This window comes from Phodopus roborovskii, unplaced genomic scaffold (genome assembly GCF_943737965.1).
Source record: "Phodopus roborovskii unplaced genomic scaffold, PHOROB, whole genome shotgun sequence".
Lineage (NCBI taxonomy): Eukaryota > Metazoa > Chordata > Mammalia > Rodentia > Cricetidae > Phodopus > Phodopus roborovskii.
This window is the reverse complement of record NW_026126418.1, coordinates 76,399,995-76,417,500: the sequence shown is the minus strand read 5'-3', so window position 1 is coordinate 76,417,500 and position 17,506 is coordinate 76,399,995. Positions and strand designations below refer to the sequence as shown.

Genomic DNA, 17,506 nt, shown 5'->3' with positions numbered 1-17,506 from the left:
TCAAAAAAAGGGATGGGGTGGGGTAGGGTGGATTTCAGTAGAAAGCTGTGACATTAGCAGCCTGTGCTCATGGAAGCTGGCAACAAGTGCAATAGTTGTTAGGATGCAGGCATGCTGGCCTGCCCCCTGTGGCCTGGTAGGATGCACTTAGGTAGGACCCCGGCCAACGCAGTGTAACGAGTACTGTTTTTCCGCCTGCCGCCGCCTGGTCTTGTCCTGCTGCCGCACCAGCCCCAAATAATGCACAGAGACTCTGTATTTGATATTATGCTATTGGCCAGGTACTAGTTTCTTATTGGCTAGCTCTGCCTTAGTTATTAACCCATTTGTGTTAATCTATGTATGTCCACGTGTTCTTCTTACCGGGAGCCGGCTGCCGCATACTGCTCTCTCCAGACTCTCCATCTTGACTCCTCCTTCCTACTTCCTATTTCCTCCTTGTCTCCTAGTCCCTCCTATCTTCCTTTCCTATTGGCCAACAGTGCTTTACTATTAACCAGTATGAGAAACATATATACATAATGGCATCTCCCATCAGCGCAGGGTCCTAGAGTTGCTACATCACTACAAAGTCTGTTTGCAGGTGCAAAGGGCCCTTTAAGAGAAAAATTCCACTCACTTCTGCTAGCCTTCCCACTGTTCCTCTGAAGGGGCAGACAGGACCTTTTCTGATTCTCCTCTTTCCCTTCTTCTTTCTTTCTGTCTGTCTCCCCTTCTTTCTCTTCTCTCCTCCCTCTCCCTTCCCTTTCTTCACTCCCTTCCCTTTCCCCAATAAAACTTTCTGCTTATGCTCTGTCTGTGAGTGTTTGTCCCTCATCCACCATGGAATCTGCCAAGGTCCCCCTAGGGCCATATTATAATACCAATCACCATGGAGATCCACTTGGATAGGGTCCCAGCAGCATCTAGTAGGCACATGCAAGAACTAAGTTGTGGCTTGCCTTCCTTGGAGCCAGGTTTCCACCTTGATGGAACAGTCATCCAATGACTGCCCAAAGCCTCCTTGTCTGCCACAGGATAGGAGAAGGACCTTAACATGTGTGTTTGTCTCAGGCATTCCCACCCATTGCAGTCCTCCAAACTCACCAGGCTTGGGAGGGTCCCCACCCTGCTGCACAGTGGAAAATCTGGGAAGTGGTGTGAACAGTCATCAAAAAATGAAAGATGACAGGGAAGGTCAGCCTCACGGGGTTGGTGGAGTCTCTTATATTTTCTCATCGGCCTCCTTGGGATGACTGTCAGCAACTCCTGCAAACGCTCTTCACAACTGAGGAGTGGGAGAGAATTCTGTTAAAGGCCAGAAAAAATGTTCCTGGGGCCGACGGGCGGCCCATGCAGCTGCAAAACGATGAGATTGACGCGGGATTCCCCTTGGCTCGCCCCAGCTGGGATTTCAACACTGCCGAAGGTAGGGAGAGCTTGAAAGTCTATCGCCAGGCTCTGGTGGCGGGTGTCCGAGGCACCGTGAGGTGGCCCACCAATTTGGCTAAGGTGAGACAGGTGACCAACTGAACCTCCCTCAGTGTTTCTTGAAAGGCTCATGGAGGCCTTCAGGTGGTTCACTCCCTTTGACCCTACCTCAGAAGCCCAGAGAGCTTTGGTGACGCTGGCCTTTATAGGGCAATCAGCTCCGGATATTAGAAAAAAACTCCAGAGACTGGAAGGATTACAGGAAGCTGAGTTGTGTGATTTAGTGAAAGAGGCAGAGAAAGTGTATTATAGAAGGGAGACAGAGGAAGAAAAGGAACAGAGAAAAGAGAAGAAGAAAGAAGAGAGAGAATCGTGACAAAAGACAGGAAAAAAATTTGACTAAAATCTTGGCCACAGTGGTTGAAAGAAGAAATGGTGGAGAGAGAGAGAGAGAGAGAGAGAGAGAGAGAGAGAGAGAGAGAGAGAGAAATTAGAAAATTTAGAGCTTAGAGCAGGTCCTAGGCAGTCAGGAAACCTGGGCAACAGGACCCCACTCGACAAGGACCAATGTGCATATTGTAACGAAAGAGGGCATTGGGCAAAGGACGGCCCCAAGAAGAGAAACAGGGGATCAAAGGTGCTAGCCCTGGGGGAAGATGAAGATTAGGGAAGATGGGGTTTGGACCCCTCCCCGAGCTCAGGATAACTTTGAAATTGGAGGGGCGACCAGTTGACTTTTTAGTGGATACCGGAGCAGAACATTCTGTACTGATACAGCCATTGGGAACATTAAAAGAAAAAATCCTGGGTAATGGTTGCCACAGGGCAACGGCAGTATTCATGGACTACCCGAAGAACAGTGGACCTTGGCGTGGGCTGGGTATCCCACTCATTCCTGGTTATCCCAGAATGCCCTTACCCTCTGTTAGGAAGAGACATTCTGTCAAAAGTAGGAGCCCAGATTAATTTAGACTCTGAACAGCCATCAGTAACCGATAAACAGGGAAATCAATTGCAAGTCCTTACTGTTAGGCTAGAAGATGAGTACAGACTGCACGAGGAGCCAGGGCTTGACCTCGACTATTCAGGTGGGGCTGGAACCTCCAATATGGACTGGTGTTTTGCCCATACTCCCTTAGCTTGGGCTGAATTATCCGGAATGGGTCTGGCGAAACAAGTGCCTCCACAGGTTATTCAGCTGAAAACTAGTGCTACACCAGTGTCAGTAGTATCAGTTAGGCAGTACCCCATGAGTAGAGAGGCTTGGGAAGGAATTTGACCCCATATCCAAAGACTGATCCAGTAAGACATCCTGGTTCCTGTTCAGTCTCCCTGGAACACTCCCTTGCTACCCATTAGAAATCCTGGGACCAATGATTATCGGCCGGTGCAGGACTTGAGAGAGGTCAATAAAAGGGCGCAGGACATACATCTAACTGTCCCAAACCCTTATAACCTCCTGAGTGCCCTCCCACCTGAGTGGAGATGGTACACCATATTAGACCTAAAAGATGCCTTCTTCTGCCTGAGGTTACATCCTACCAGCCAACCCTTTTTTGCCTTTAGTGGAGGGACCCCGGCACAGACAGAACCGGTCAGCTCACCTAGACCCGACTGCCCCAAAGGTTTAAAAACTCCCTGACCATCTTTGATGAGGTCCTCCATAAGATCTGGCCAGCTTCAGGATCCAACACCCCCAGGTGACCCTCCTCCAGTACGTGGATGACCTACTTCTAGCAGGAGCCACCCAACATGATTGCTTGGAAGGAACAAAGGCACTACTGCTGGAACTGTCTGACCTAGGCTATCGAGCCTCTGCCAAAAAGGCCCAGATCTGCAGAAGAGAGGTAAAGTACCTGGGGTACAGCCTAAAGGACAGGCAATGATGGCTGACAGAGGCTCAGAAGAAAACCATAGTTCAGATACCAGCCCCAACCATGGCCAGGCAAGTGAGAGACTTTCTGGGGACAGCTGGGTTTTGCAGGCTATGGATCCCGAGGTTCAGACCTTAGCAGCTCCACTCTACCCACTGACTAAAGAAAAAGAAAAATTCTCTTGGGCCCCAGGGCATCAGGAGGCATTTGATGCCATTAAAAAGGCCCTGCTGAGCGCACCTGCTCTAGCTCTCCCTGATGTAACTAAACCTTTTACCCTCTATGTGGACAAGCGTAAGGGGGTAGCCCACGGGGTTTTAACTCAATCCCTAGGGCCATGGAACAGACCAGGTACTTACCTGTCAAAAAAGCTTGATTCTGTAGTCAGTGGATGGCCTGGCTATCTAAAAGCTATCGCGGCCATGGCTGTACTGGTCAAAGACGCTGACAAGCTGACTTTGGGGCAGAAAGTAACTATAATAGCCCCCCATGCACTGGAGAGCATTGTCCGGCAGCCCCCAGACTGATGGATGACCAATGCCCGCATGACTCACTACCAAAGCCTGCTTCTCACCGAGAGGATTACGTTCGCTCCACCAGCCACCCTCAACCCTGCCACTCTTCTGTCTGAGGAGACTGATGAACTTATGACTGCCATCAACTGCTGTTTGAAGAGACTGGGGTTCGCAAAGATCTTACGGACATCCCGTTGGCTGGGGAGGCATTGACCTGGTTCACTGATGGGAGTAGTTACATGGTAAAAGGTAAAAGAATGGCTGGGGTAGAAGTGGTGGATGGAACCTTCACTGTTTGGGCCAGCAGACTGCCAGAAGGAACCTCAGCACAAAAAGCTGAGCTCGTGGCCCTAACACAAGCCTTGCAGCTGGCCAAAGGGAAATCCATAAACATCTACAGGGACAGCAGGTATACTTTTGCAACTGCACATGTGCACGGGGCTATCTATAAACAAAGGGGGCTGCTTACTTCAGCAGGGAAGGAAGTAAAAAAACAAAGAAGAAATTCTAAGCTTGCTAGAAACCTTACATCTGCCAAAAAGAGTGGCCATTATACATTGCCTTGGACACCAAAAGGCCAAAGATTTCATCTCAAAAGGGAATCAGATGGCTAACCAGATAGCCAAGCAGGCAGCCCAGGGTGTCAACCTGCTGCCTGTAGTAGAGAGGTCCAAAACCCTAGAACTCGGACAATAGTATACTCTGTAAGACTGGCAGGAAATAAAGAAATTAGACGGGTTTGATGAGACCCCAGAGGGGACTTGTTATATATCACATGGGAAGGAGATTTTACCCTACATAGAAGGGTTAGAATACATCCAGCAGATACATTGTCTAACCCACCTAGGGACTAAACATCTACAGAAACTGGTTAAAACATCCCCTTATCATGTTCTGAGACTATTGGGGGTGGCTTACTCAGTGGTAAAACATTGTGTGCCTTGTCAGCTGATTAATGCTAATCCTTCAAGAATGCCTCCTGGGAAGAGACTAAGGGGAAGCCATCCAGGCGCTCACTGGGAAATGGACATCATAGAGGTAAAGCCAGCCAAGTATGGTAACAAGTATTTACTAGTTTTTATAGACACCTTTTCAGGATGGGTAGAGGCTTACCCTACCAAGAAGGAGACCTCAACCATAGTGGCTAAGAAAATATTGGAGGAAATCTTCCCGAGATTTGGAATACCTAAGGTACTAGGATCAGACAATGGTCCAGATTTTGTTGCCCAGGTAAGCCAGGGGTTGGGGGTTGATTGGAAATTACATCGTGTATACGGACCCAAAAGCTCAGGGCAAGTAGAAAGGATGAATAGAACCATTAAATAGACCCTCACTAAATTGACCGCAGAGACTGCATTAATGATCAGATAGTTCTCCTACCCTTTGTGCTTTTCAGGGTTAGAAACACCCCTGAACCGTTTGGGCCTGACCCCCTATGAATGGCTCTATGGGGGTGGGCTCCTTCACTGGTAGAAATTGCCTCTGTACATAGTGCTGATGTGCTGTTCTCCCAGCCTCTGTTCGCTAGGCTCAAGGCACTCGAATGGGTGAGACAGCGAGCATGGAAACAGCTCCGGGAGGCATACTCAGCAAAAGGAGACTTGCAAGTCCTACATCGATTCCAAGTTGGAGATTCAGTCTACGTGCAGAAAGCCTGGAGACTCGATGGAAAGGCCCATATCTTGTGCTCCTGACCACACCAACGGCAGTGAAAGTCGAAGGAATCCCCACCTGGATCCATGCCTCCCATGTCAAACCAGCGCCACCCACGATCCTCAATGGAGAGCCAAAAGACTGAGAATCCCCTTAAACTTAAGCTCCATCGTATGGGACTTGCTTCTTCAACCAGGTGACTCCATTCAGTTTACGGAGGCAGGTTGACCCAACAGAAGAGGGAACCACTAACCACACTGACTCTTATTCTCCTCTTGGGTGTGGGAATTGCTGCAGGGGGAGCGAGTGAGTGCGGTCCAGATCATGGTACCTAGACAACAGTACAAGAGCCTTCCAGGCAAAGAGGAGGCTGCCCTTTAGTCCTCCCAGTTCTAAGATTAGAACTAGTAACAAGAAAAGAAGTGGGGAATGAAAGGATGAAGAAATACAGCCTAACTCTCCCATGACCACAGAAAACTAGAAGTCAAAAAAAGAAAAGAAAAAAAGAAAGAAAAAAAGAAAAAGCCCTAAATACCTTAAATTCCAAACCCAGTTCCCTGCTGGCAACTAGGCAAAAGGTCACATTCTTTCCTGTTTACTACAGGACCTGTGAGTACATGAGCTTTGTCACCCCACCCAGGAGCCCGCAAGAATGCAAATCCCAAGAATTCAAACCTCCGGGGCTATAGAAAACTGATTGGTCTATAAAGCGCGTGCTTGGATGGTTTAAATTGATTGGTTGTCACCGCACGGGCTCTGGATGCTATGAGATGATTGGTTTACAATGCACGGGCTATAAAAACTGTCTCAATGCTGTGCTGGGGGTCTCAGTCCTCTACCCCTGCGTGGCACATGACTGTGGACCCCAGTGCACTTAGAATATAAAAGACCTCATGCTTTTACATCAAGATCGTTTCCTGTGGTGAGTGATGTGTGTGTGTGTGTGTGGGGGGGCTTTCCTGAGTTGGGGCATGAGGGTCCAAGCTCTGCGGGTCTTCCACTACATCTTGTAAGCAATAGGAAGTGATCTGTCTCACTGGGAGTAGCTTGAGCATAGACCTCAAAGCCCACCCCCACAGTGACACACTTCCTCCAACACGGCCATAACTACTCCAACAAAGCCACACCTCCTAATAGTGCCACTTCCTTTGGGGGCCATTTCCCTTCAAACTGCCACAACATCCATGGGGCTTTTTGGTCACTAGAGTTAGGGCATGGCCTTGATAATTTGTGGTTGCTTTCCCCCTCCCCCCCCGATTCTTTCTGATTTGGGGTCCCACCACCCAATTCTTAGATAAATACAAGGAGACTTATTCCTACTTAGGAATGCCTGGTCTTTGCTTGACTTGTTTCTAGCCAGCTTTTCTTAAATTATCCCATCTACCTTTTACCTCTGGGCCTTTACCATTCTCTATTCTATATACCTCTCTTTCCTTCTTACTCTATGGTTGGCTGGGCAGCTGGGTGGCTGCCTCTGGTGTCTTCCTCTCCTTCTTTTCTCATTATTCCTTTTCCTCCTATTTATTCTCTCTGCCTGCCAGTCCTTCCTATCCTTTCCTGCCTTGCTGTTAGATGTTCAGTTCTTTAGACCAATCAGGTGTTTTAGACAGGCACAGTAACACAGCTTCACAGAGATAAACACAACATAAAAGAATGCAACACAGCTCTGCATCATTAAACAAATATTCTACAGCATAAATGAATATAACACATCTTAAACTAATATTGCACAACAGTAATTTCTATCATGAGTAAAATGTTTAACGTAGAATTTGCCTGGTAAAAAGATCACTGCTTTAACATTTTTTTTTAATTCATAGGGTATTTTTTAGTTAAATTTTAATTTATTTATCTATTTTGTGTGCATGTACTTGTGTAACCGAGTGTGATTGCCATGTTGTGAGTGTGGAGTTTTCATGGTTTGGTTCTCTCTTTCTACCACGAAAGTCCTAGGAACCAAGTTCAGGCCAGCAGGCTTGGTGGCAAGTGCCTATACACACTGATACAATCCACCTGCCCAGTAACTTCCTGGGCAGGTGCTTACTATGTGACCCAGGCTAGTCTGGAATTCAGTATATAACCCAGGCTGGCCTTGGATTTATGATCCTTAGTGACTAGAGTACAGGTGTGTACCACCAAGCCTAGAGAAAACACTACTGTGACCCATCCATCAGCCACAGGAGCTTTTCCACACTTGTTTCAGTGGCCAGCATGACCAACAGCTCCCAGACAGCACCCAACCAGAAGTGTCTCCAACTGTCAGGGAACATTTTCTGATAAACACTGCTTTGGGACTAGGGAGGTGACTCAAGTGTAAAGGCTGCTCAAAACTTGGACCTGAGTTTAATCCCTAGAACTCAATGTAAAGGAGGAACAGCTGACTCTACAAAATGTCATGTGACTTCCACATTTGTGTCATGGCTAGTGTGCATACACCCCTCTCCAGGCCTCATACACATTGGGCGCGCACACACACATACACACTGTTGTGGAATATTACTTTAACTGTGTAAAGATGTGTTATGTTTGTTAATGCTGCATGTGTTTAATTATGTAAAGATGTGTTGCATTTGTTTCACCTTGCCTGCCTAAGGAACCTGATTGGTCTAACAAATAACCAGTGGCTAGGCAGAAGAGGGACAGGTGGGGCTGGTTGTCAGAGAGAATAAGTAGGAGGAGTAATCTAGAGAACAGAGGAACAAGAAGGGGGAGGAGAGAATAAAAAAAGAAAGAGGGAGATGCCTGGGGCCAACCAGGCAGCCACCAGCCAAACAGACATAGAGACAGCAGCAAAGTAAGATATACATACAGACAGAAAGAAAAGAAGGTAAAAAGCCCTGAGGAAAAACACAGATAAAGAGAAACAGATTAAGGCAGAGCATTCATAATGAATAGTAAGTGTCTATGTCATGATTTTGGGAGCTGGTTGGTGACCTAAAAGAAAAAGCCTGGTACACACTAATTTTTAAAACATAAAAAATCGACCAAACAACAACAACAAAACAAAAATAAGCAAGCAAGCAAACAAAAACCTTCCCTGAGGATCTGAGGATAGAGATTAAGTCCAGTTGTGGAGTGTTTGTCCAACATGCACCATGCTCTGGGTTAGATCCCCACTAGTATATAAGTCAGGCATGGTGTCAAACACTAACATCTCAATGTTTAGGAGTAGAATCAGCAAACTGAAGGTTAGCACAGGCTTCACAGTTAGTTTGGAGTCAGCCTGGGCTATATGAGACCCTATCTCAAAAATACAAAGCAAACAAACAAAACCATTGAAAGACCCGCAGAGATTGGAGCGTGGACCCTCACACCCTGACTCAGGAAAGCCCTCCCCCCCAAATCACTCATGAGAAGTGGTCTTGAAGTAAAAACATGAGGTCTTTTATATTCCAAGTGCACTGGGGTCCACAGTTATGCATCATGCAGGGGCAGAGGGCTAGGCCACTACCAGGGCCGGAAGTAAGATAGCTTTTATAGGATTACAACAAAGCACGCACATCTTAAACCAATCATCTCATAGCATCCAGAGCCCGAGCGGTGTAGACCAATCAATTTAAACCACCCAAGCCTGCGCTTTATAGACCAATCAGTTTCCTATAGCCCTGGAGGTTTGCATTCTTGCAGGTTCCTGGGTGGGGCGACAAAGCTCACGTACTCACAGCAAAGAATGTGACCTTTTGCCTATTTACTGGCTGAGGGCAGGGTCTGGAATTTAAGGTTTAAATTTCTAGCTTCCTGGGGTTGTTAGGCTGTTTTTCCATTCTTACACCATGAAAGGAAAATGGCCCTCGAATAGGAGAGCTGTGTAGAAAACAAGGCCCATGGCCAACTGGGGCCAAAGCTATCCCTTGATCTCTTGACCATGTTGAGTGTGGGGCCTGTTAATCCTACGGATCGAGAATAAGACCACCACCATAGTTTAAAGCCAAATTTGAAGCAAGCTTTAATTAAATACTGGTCAGGTGGATGGGCTCTGGCCAGGTTCATATGGAGGTTCCTGGGAAATGGCCCAGAATCAAGTATGGCAAGGGCTTAAGAAGGAAAACCCATAATTCATTGCATTTCTCCTCAGGTCCAAAAAGGGACAAACATATTTCCTGACATATTTCCTGACTGTGAACCTCCTGCCCACATGTACATCTGGTAAAGATGGGTCAAACAAACTTGTTTAGAGAGTGAAAACATGTGGCTTGTTCTCTCCAATAAACAGTAGCCTCCAGCATTTCAGGAACTATCTATCTATCCTTGGGCAAGGGACTTGCAGATCAGAGGCATTTTTGTTCCCCGGATCTGTATGGCACAATAATTAGGTTGGCCTGAGCTTCATCCTTGGAATTCACATGGTAGAAGCAGAGAAACAACTTCTGAATATTTCCCTTGTACTTCAATAAGCACACTGTGCCCTGCCCCCAAATCAATCAATCAACCAATCAATCATCCCAGAATTTGAGGGATCGGGGTGTACTTCCCTGAATACTGCTAAGGAGGTGTAGCTGAGTCTTTACCCACGCTGATTATGTTTATCTCTGAGGACAGGATGTGTAGATTCCGGAAGCCCTTTTCAGATGGTTAGCCTAGACTGGTTAGGTTGAAGAAGGTGATTGCTTTTGAAACAGTTTAATTTATAATTCCATCTGCACATGAAATGACACAACCCTCAGTGCCATATCAGTGGATAATATTGCCTTGACGATAACTGGAAAAAAGAACCATAAAAGGTCAAAGAGAGGCAGTGCCCAAATTCCCAGAAAAATTCTGCCCATTTCCAGAAAACACCCAAACATTCCACCCACTTATTAGCCTGCCCCTCATTTCTTTTATCCCAAAAGTGTAGCATTCAAGCCCCTTGAGCTGAGAAGTTGTTTTTCACATTTATTGCCTCCTTTCTCCTATTCTTGGCCATGAATAAAAATTCCCCTTCACTGCTTGATTGGCACTTGGTCTTGTTTTTTTTTTTTTTTTCCCTCACAATTCTAAGAGAGACAAAGAAGCCACTTTAGGGGCAAGAAGTAGCAACAGGCAGGGTAGGCCCAGGAGATGCAAGGCACTGCCTCTTTGCTTGTGGCAGGAGAAGCCATCTTCCCTGGGGTCTTAGGGCTCTTCAGACCTAGGCAAAACCATACCTGGCACTGGAGGCTGTATAGCTTGGGAGAGATCACTTTTATGACTCTTCATTTTCTGTTCTGTGACTGGAGAAGAGTTACATCCACTTTTCATGGATGTGTCCTGAGGTGTGGAAAGTATGTAGAGGGTGTGAACCTGCTCTCAGTATGCGGAACCCAACACTGCTCTACAATAACCTCACCCCACTCATTTGTCTACTCCATTACTGTTCAGTTGGAAGCTCTGCCTCAGGTCCACTCCTCCCTCTCCAAATTCTGCTTCTTCAGAAAATTGCCAAAAAGTCCAGGCTCCTCCCCTGAAGGTCATGACCGTGCCTACAGGGTATTTAAGCCCAGTCCCTAGACCTGCCATGTGATTTCTCCTCTTCCCTTCCCCTGTCTCACCTCTGGAGAGCTAGAAACATCACCTGGCCTTTTTAATTCTGCTTGATTTGGCTTATTGCATAGGTGGAGAAACCTACTACTGGGGTTTCAAAAACACCTATCAGCCGCCTACACAACCTCATAGAAATTCTGCCCCACCCTAACCCTGTTTATCTCGGAACACAGGATGATTGAAGGCTAGAAGTTCCTCTTCAGTGCACTAGCTCAACCTGTTGAATGGAAGATGACTGCTGGAGTGGAACCTCTAAACTTCATTATGATCCCATCCATTTACTTAATGACACTCCTCTCAGCTCTATAACAGTTGACAATTGCCATGACAACCAGCAAGAACCATAAAAGAACTTGTCAGGCAAAACACAGCTCTTGCTCCAGAAAGAATAGGAGATAGTTTTTTATGAGCCAAATATGACTAACCATGGCCCCAGAGCATGGACTCAGGTTATCGAAATGACATTGTCCACCATGCGATTGGTTACCAGAACTTTTATAGTCACAGAAGGAAACAAAATGTAGATCACTTCATTTACTAAGTACACTCTTGGGGACATCAGCTAGGAAGTTCACAGCCAAGTGGGAGACTATTACTATAGGTTTCAGAGGCTGTCTGATGACAGTATTAGCTCTGGGGTTGGCGGAGTCCAGTAATTTCTAGGAACGCATTCCAAAAATGTCACTGGAATGTCAAAGGATGTTGTTGGTAAACTACTATGGATGAATAAGTCAGAATAATTTCATCATTCTGTCTGTAGCGTTTCAACTCTCAGTAACTATGGAACCTCTAGTTACTCACTCAGCTTAATTCCCTGCACAGATGCTAGCTTGGGTTCTTTAGTGGACTTCAGTTTACAGAACCAGAAGAGGCTGTGTGGGAATTATGGGGGAATCCCTGCTGTTCTCTTTAGAGTCTACCCTTCCTCTAGCTGTTGTTTAGACAGAGCCTCACTGTGCAGTCCAGGCTGGCTTCAATCTCAAGCTAATCCTCCCAGTGCTGGCACTATAGATGTGAGCAACCACACCTAGCTCTGTTTTCTTATTTCCTTTACTATAGTCATCCTGGCCCTGAGGATTGAGAAACTGGCTAGTGACTCTCTTCCACTCTGTTCTTGGCCCTTTGCACTGCTGAGACTTGTGATTGGTTACACTATTCTGAGAGGGAAACAGGACCAAGGTCAAAACTGGAAGACTGATGAGTAAAGAGTCTAGAAGGAATAGGAATTGACAATGACTATGAGAAAGAGGAAGGACACTGGACATGAGCAGTTGATTTACCTAACAAAAAATTCTAAGTTCAATCCCCAGCACCATACACCACACACCAGTCACGATGACACAGACCTGTAATGCCAATGTCTGGGAGGTAGAGACAGAAGGATCAGAAGTTCAAGGACATCCTCAACTATAGACTGAGACTCTGGTGGTAGTGGCAATTGATAAAAGAAAAAGAGGAGCTCATGTATCCTAGGCTGACCTTGAACTCCTGTCTCCATCTCTCAAGTGCTAGAAATCTGCTATTTCTATTTCAAATTTCATTTTACTAGCATCTACACGATGTGGGTAGGAACCATCCCCCTGTAGGATTCAGTGACTGAAGACCTCATCCTCTTACATCTCTGTCATAAATGATGAGAGATGCTCATATGATGGGCAGTTGTCATATTTAGAGCCCCAGTGCAAGAGTGCACATCATCTTTGGTAATTTCTCTAAGTTCTCTGAGGGATGGAGATTATACCCACTTGGAGATAAGCAGTTAAGTAATACTTTTTCCCTAAGGTTGCACAGTGTGTGCAGTGGCAGAGCCAGAATATGAGCCCAAGCTTGTTAGACTAGAATCTAATTTTATTGCTCAGAAGAAATTCTTCCATTCACACTAAGTCTTGTGAAGACCTGGACTGCTCACATTTGTATTTGTGCTTTAAAATACCATACACTAATTTAAGAATTAAATAATACATTTGCACAGAAGAACAATTTAGAATTGTGTTTCCCTCCACTCGAGTGGATTGAATTTCTTGTATGACCTTTCTTGAAAGGTCAGGAGTAGCAGCATTTAAAACAGGATGGAATACAACTTTCTAAGTTTTGGTTGTGTAGGTAAAATTTTTATTTCAACTGGTAGAATTCTTTGGCCTGAAAAGCCCAAGAGTCTTGAAAAGTGAATTCCAAGAGCATAAAACTATCTGGCTTTCTCTCTGTGACTGACTTTTAAAATGAGATATATGGAAGTCCCAGAGGTAGAATTTAATATTGTTAGAAAACAAAAGATTTGCAAGTCATAGATAGGTAAAAATAGAGAAGTCATGATTTGAACAGCATTTTCTTGGGGTCAGTAAGGGACAGAGGTGTCAACGGGCAGTTCATTCCTTTCTGTCTAATTCACTGTCAAGCTGGAAGAAAAAAAGATTGTTTGGATACCAGTCTCAAGTCATCAGACTCTCTCCTCCCTTTCTCTCCCCTCTCTCTTCGTATGTGCATTTTTTCTATATTGCTAGGGTTTCTAGAGTAGTTTCTAGAGTAACATTCAGAAAGAATGTTAATTTCATCACCTTTAATTCACCAAGTACTGCTGGCTTCTTGTGGCTTTTGTAGTAGATGCTTTTATTCCAGTTTGTTGTTTTTCAGAAAAAGTCTCATTCTGGAGGTCAAACTGGACTGAAACTCACACATAGCCCAGGATGGCCTTGAATACAGAGCAATCCTCCTGCTTCAGTCTCTCACGTGCTATGATCACAGGCATGAATCACCATGACTGATGGGAGATGCTATTATGTATATATGTTTCTCATACTGGTTAATGAATAAAGCACTGTTGGCCAATAGGAAAGGAAGATAGGAGGGACTAGGAGACAAGGAGGAAAGAGGAAGGAGTAAGGAGGAGTCAAGATGGAGAGTCTGGAGAGAATAGAACCGCCAGCCGCCTCTCGCTGGTAAGACCACATATAATACATAGAAATGGGTTAATACTTAAGACAGAGCTAGCCTATAAGAAACAAGTAACTGGCCAACAGCATAATATCAAATACAGAGTCTCTGTGTATTATTTGGGGCTGGCGCGACGGCGGGACAAGACGAGGCAGCGGGAGAAAAAAAACCTTACTCCTTACACATGACTGTTCTTATCTTTTGCTGTTGTTGATGTTTTTGTTTGGTTGGTTTGGTTGGTTTTTCAAGACAAGGTTTCTCTGTGTAGATCTGGCTGTCCTAAGACTTACTCTGTAGACCAGGTTGGCCTTGAACTCCTTGAGTGCTGGGATTAAAGGTGTATGCCACCACCACCCTGCTTCCATGCCTGGGTTTTATTCCAGTCTTAACTGCTGGTATCCAGTCTCGGTCACACATTTCATGTCATACAATGACATCATACAATGATATACAGGTTACAGAAGACTAAGAAAGAGTTAAAGTGGCTGAAAGGCTCAAAGCCACCATGTTGAAAGCAAGCTGGCAAACTTATGGAGTTAAAGAGAGTCACCATAACCCAGTCACAGCTTTTCAGGCCTGAGGATCACAGGGCAGGCTGAAGGGTCACTGGATTCAGACAAATGGCAAATGTGTGAATGTAGGACTAAACATCTGCATGGCAGACATTGTGCTGAAGAAAAACCTGAGAGTTTACATCTGCATCTTCTGGCAGTAGGAAGAGAGAGATTCTGGGGTTGGCATGGGCTTCTGAAACCTCAAAACCTACCCTCACTGACACAGTCCCTCCATCAAGGTCACACTTCCCAATCCTTTCAAGTAGTACCACTCCCTGGTGACCAAGCATTAAAATCTCTGAGCCTGTAGGGGTCATTCATATTCAAACTACCACGCCAAGCTCAGGCCACCATGTTTATGGCTTTATCATAATGCGAAAATGCATTGAATACAACTTCAAAACTCTATAGTTTATAACAATCTCAACACTATCTTCCTGCATGCTTCCATGCTTCCCAAATGCATCTCATGTCTGATGTCAAAGTGCTTTTAGGTCTGCAACTCCTTTCAGGTTTGTTGACTGCAACACACTTCTCTCTTGGGCTGGTTCCACACCATGTTATTGTCTGTCCTTGGTAGATATCCCACAACTCTGGCATCTCTCCAACATCATGGGATCTCCAATGAAATATAATCTTCACTTTCACAACTTCACACATGGCCTCTCTTGACCTCCACGAAAGGACACCCCTGACACATGCCTGGTCTCATCAGCTTTTCTTAGCCGCTGCACAGCTAGAATACCGAACTTGATGGAGGGTGTTGGGATTGAAACACTTAACAGACCATCACGAGAAGTTAAGAAGCTGCTGCTGCCACCCTTTATTACAGAAAGTAATGGGCTTATATACCCAAGCCAGGGGATGGGCTAAGCATAGGAGGAAGTCATGCACCACCAACACCTGGGGTCAAGGTATGGGCACAGCACACTGGAAAGTTCTGGGAACAACCTTGTTTGCTCAATCTTGTTTGCATGGAAGTTCTACAGCTGGGTGGGAAGAAAGAGAGCTGTGAGGGACAAGTACTTAAATTTTCCAACATTTCCTCCCTTTTTATTTTTTAAATGAAGCGATACTTGGTTTAGGTCACCTGGGGAACAAATACCTCACCCGTCATGGGGAAATTCTCTCATCATTCCCTATCTTAGGTGGCACTGATCCCGCTAGGAGTTGCCCTGCCATGCCTGTGCAGCAGGGGTTGGGGGGAGATGAGCTTCTGTAGGAGGGTGTTGAGATTAATAACACAGGACTCTTGCTCGATGTCAAGAAGGCTCTTTCTTCATTCATTTTATTCGGGGGTGGAGGGCTGGCTTATAAACCCTGGCACCAGATGGAGGAGTGGGAAGCAAAGGGGGGGCAGTTAGTCATCTCAGGCTCCAAGGACCAGTTAGGGTTGCAGAAGCCAAAGGAGCATTTTGCATTAGAAAACATGTCTTTTGTTTTCCTGAAGTTACAGCTGCCTGCCCTGAGGGCAGCAGGGGGAAGTGAATTCTTAGCCAAGGTCTTAATTCCTACATTGCCCATCATTGGTTATGGCTTCTCCAGCATCTGCAGCCGCACTTATGCTGATTCAGGTTATACTGCCAAGGCCATGAGTGCCTGTCAGGTGGCACTTGTCTGCCTATTGTACTTGTTGCAGAATCCAGATGCAGGCACTGATACCCAGAACCCCGTGTAGGAATAATGCAATAGACCCCAACCAGTGCTGTACCCACTCCCCCACATGGGACATGACATTTTACCAATTTTGTTTCTAAAACCCCCCTTTTCAGTCACTTTTCTTTGTAAAAAATATTTGGGAATTTGGGCGTTGTTCTTTCCAAACTGCTTCCTACAGGTAGGGGGCGCTGTCATGGGGATCCTAAGAAGATGTAGAAATCCTGGCTATAGTGGTCTGCAAGGCTGCCTTGTCCCAGCTGTTTTGAATGTTGGATCACCTGGAACATTGCTTCAGGGGGGTCTTGTTTGATCAAACCATGTTAGTCTTGGAAAAATCCACAGCTTTTTATTTTCGGTGGAAACAAAAATAGAAATCCTTTTCCCCAGTAATGTGTCCTTAGACTTAAATTTTGGAGTCAAAACATTTTTAAAATCTATAAATTGGATTGATCCAGCAGCATTTCTTTTAGCAGTTGTTGCTATTTCCTCATCTCCCTTATCTGAAGAAAAACCCTCATGACTATGTCCCCTATGAGGTTTTTTTTTGTTTTTCTTTTCTTTTCTTTTTTTTTATGACAATGCAGCAGCTTATGGCAGAGTTCTTCAATTTCCTTTATTAAAATTTCCTCCTCCAACTAGGACTCAAAAGATGTTAACCATTTTGTATCATTCTCTTTACTGGGGGTCTGATTAATTGTTACTTTTCATCTAGTTTCCTCCTCTTGGACTTCTCTAAAAGCCTCTGTAGTTGTCTGTAGTTGTTTTAAGGCATCTTTGACTAACCTCCACAAACAGAAGGTGGCTATCTGAATGCCGTCAAGACCCTCTTTATGTAGCTTCTTCTGTAGATCTGACTTCACTTATTCCAAATCAGGAACATTAAGTCCTCCCCCTGTCAGAAACCAAGAACTAACTTTCTCTATGGTGTCTGCAGCTTTACTTTTAATTTCTGTTCCTTGTTGTTTTAAAAATCTTTCTTATTTTTCCTTTGTTTCATTCTTAATTCCCACATTATTATGCATACCTTGTTTACTCCAATGTGCTCCTGCCGGCTACAGAGATACCCCGTCCACGATTCCTCACTTTCCAAATCTCGGTGGGACCTCCACCTGCCGCGCCTGCACAGCCAGAGTACCGAACTTGGTGGAGGGTGTTAGGATTGAAACACTTAACAGACCATCACGAGAAGTTAAGAAGCTGCTGCTGCCACCCTTTATTACAGAGAGTAATGGGCTTATATACCCAAGCCAGGGGATGGGCTAAGCATAGAAGAAAGTCATGCACCACCCATGCCTGGGGTCAAGGTATGAGCACAGCACACTGGAAAGTTCTGGGAACAACCTTGTTTGCTCAATCTTGTTTGCACGGAAGTTCTACAGCTGGGTGGGATGAAAGAGAGCTGTGAGGG

At 45.4% G+C, this 17,506-nt stretch overlaps 1 protein-coding gene across 1 annotated transcript in view; it reads left to right on the top strand.

The window, feature by feature from the left end:
• The first annotated feature begins 1,164 nt into the window (after positions 1 to 1,164).
• LOC127221940 (uncharacterized) overlaps positions 1,165 to 17,506 on the top strand; it is a 44,896-nt gene continuing 28,554 nt past the window's right edge. Inside the window, 9 exon segments of the mRNA XM_051183881.1 lie at positions 1,165 to 1,502; positions 1,504 to 1,779; positions 1,781 to 1,845; positions 1,878 to 2,072; positions 2,075 to 2,204; positions 2,206 to 2,498; positions 3,079 to 3,257; positions 3,395 to 3,578; positions 5,196 to 5,268. Of these exon segments, the coding sequence (XP_051039838.1) occupies positions 1,165 to 1,502; positions 1,504 to 1,779; positions 1,781 to 1,845; positions 1,878 to 2,072; positions 2,075 to 2,204; positions 2,206 to 2,498; positions 3,079 to 3,257; positions 3,395 to 3,578; positions 5,196 to 5,268 (1,733 nt within the window).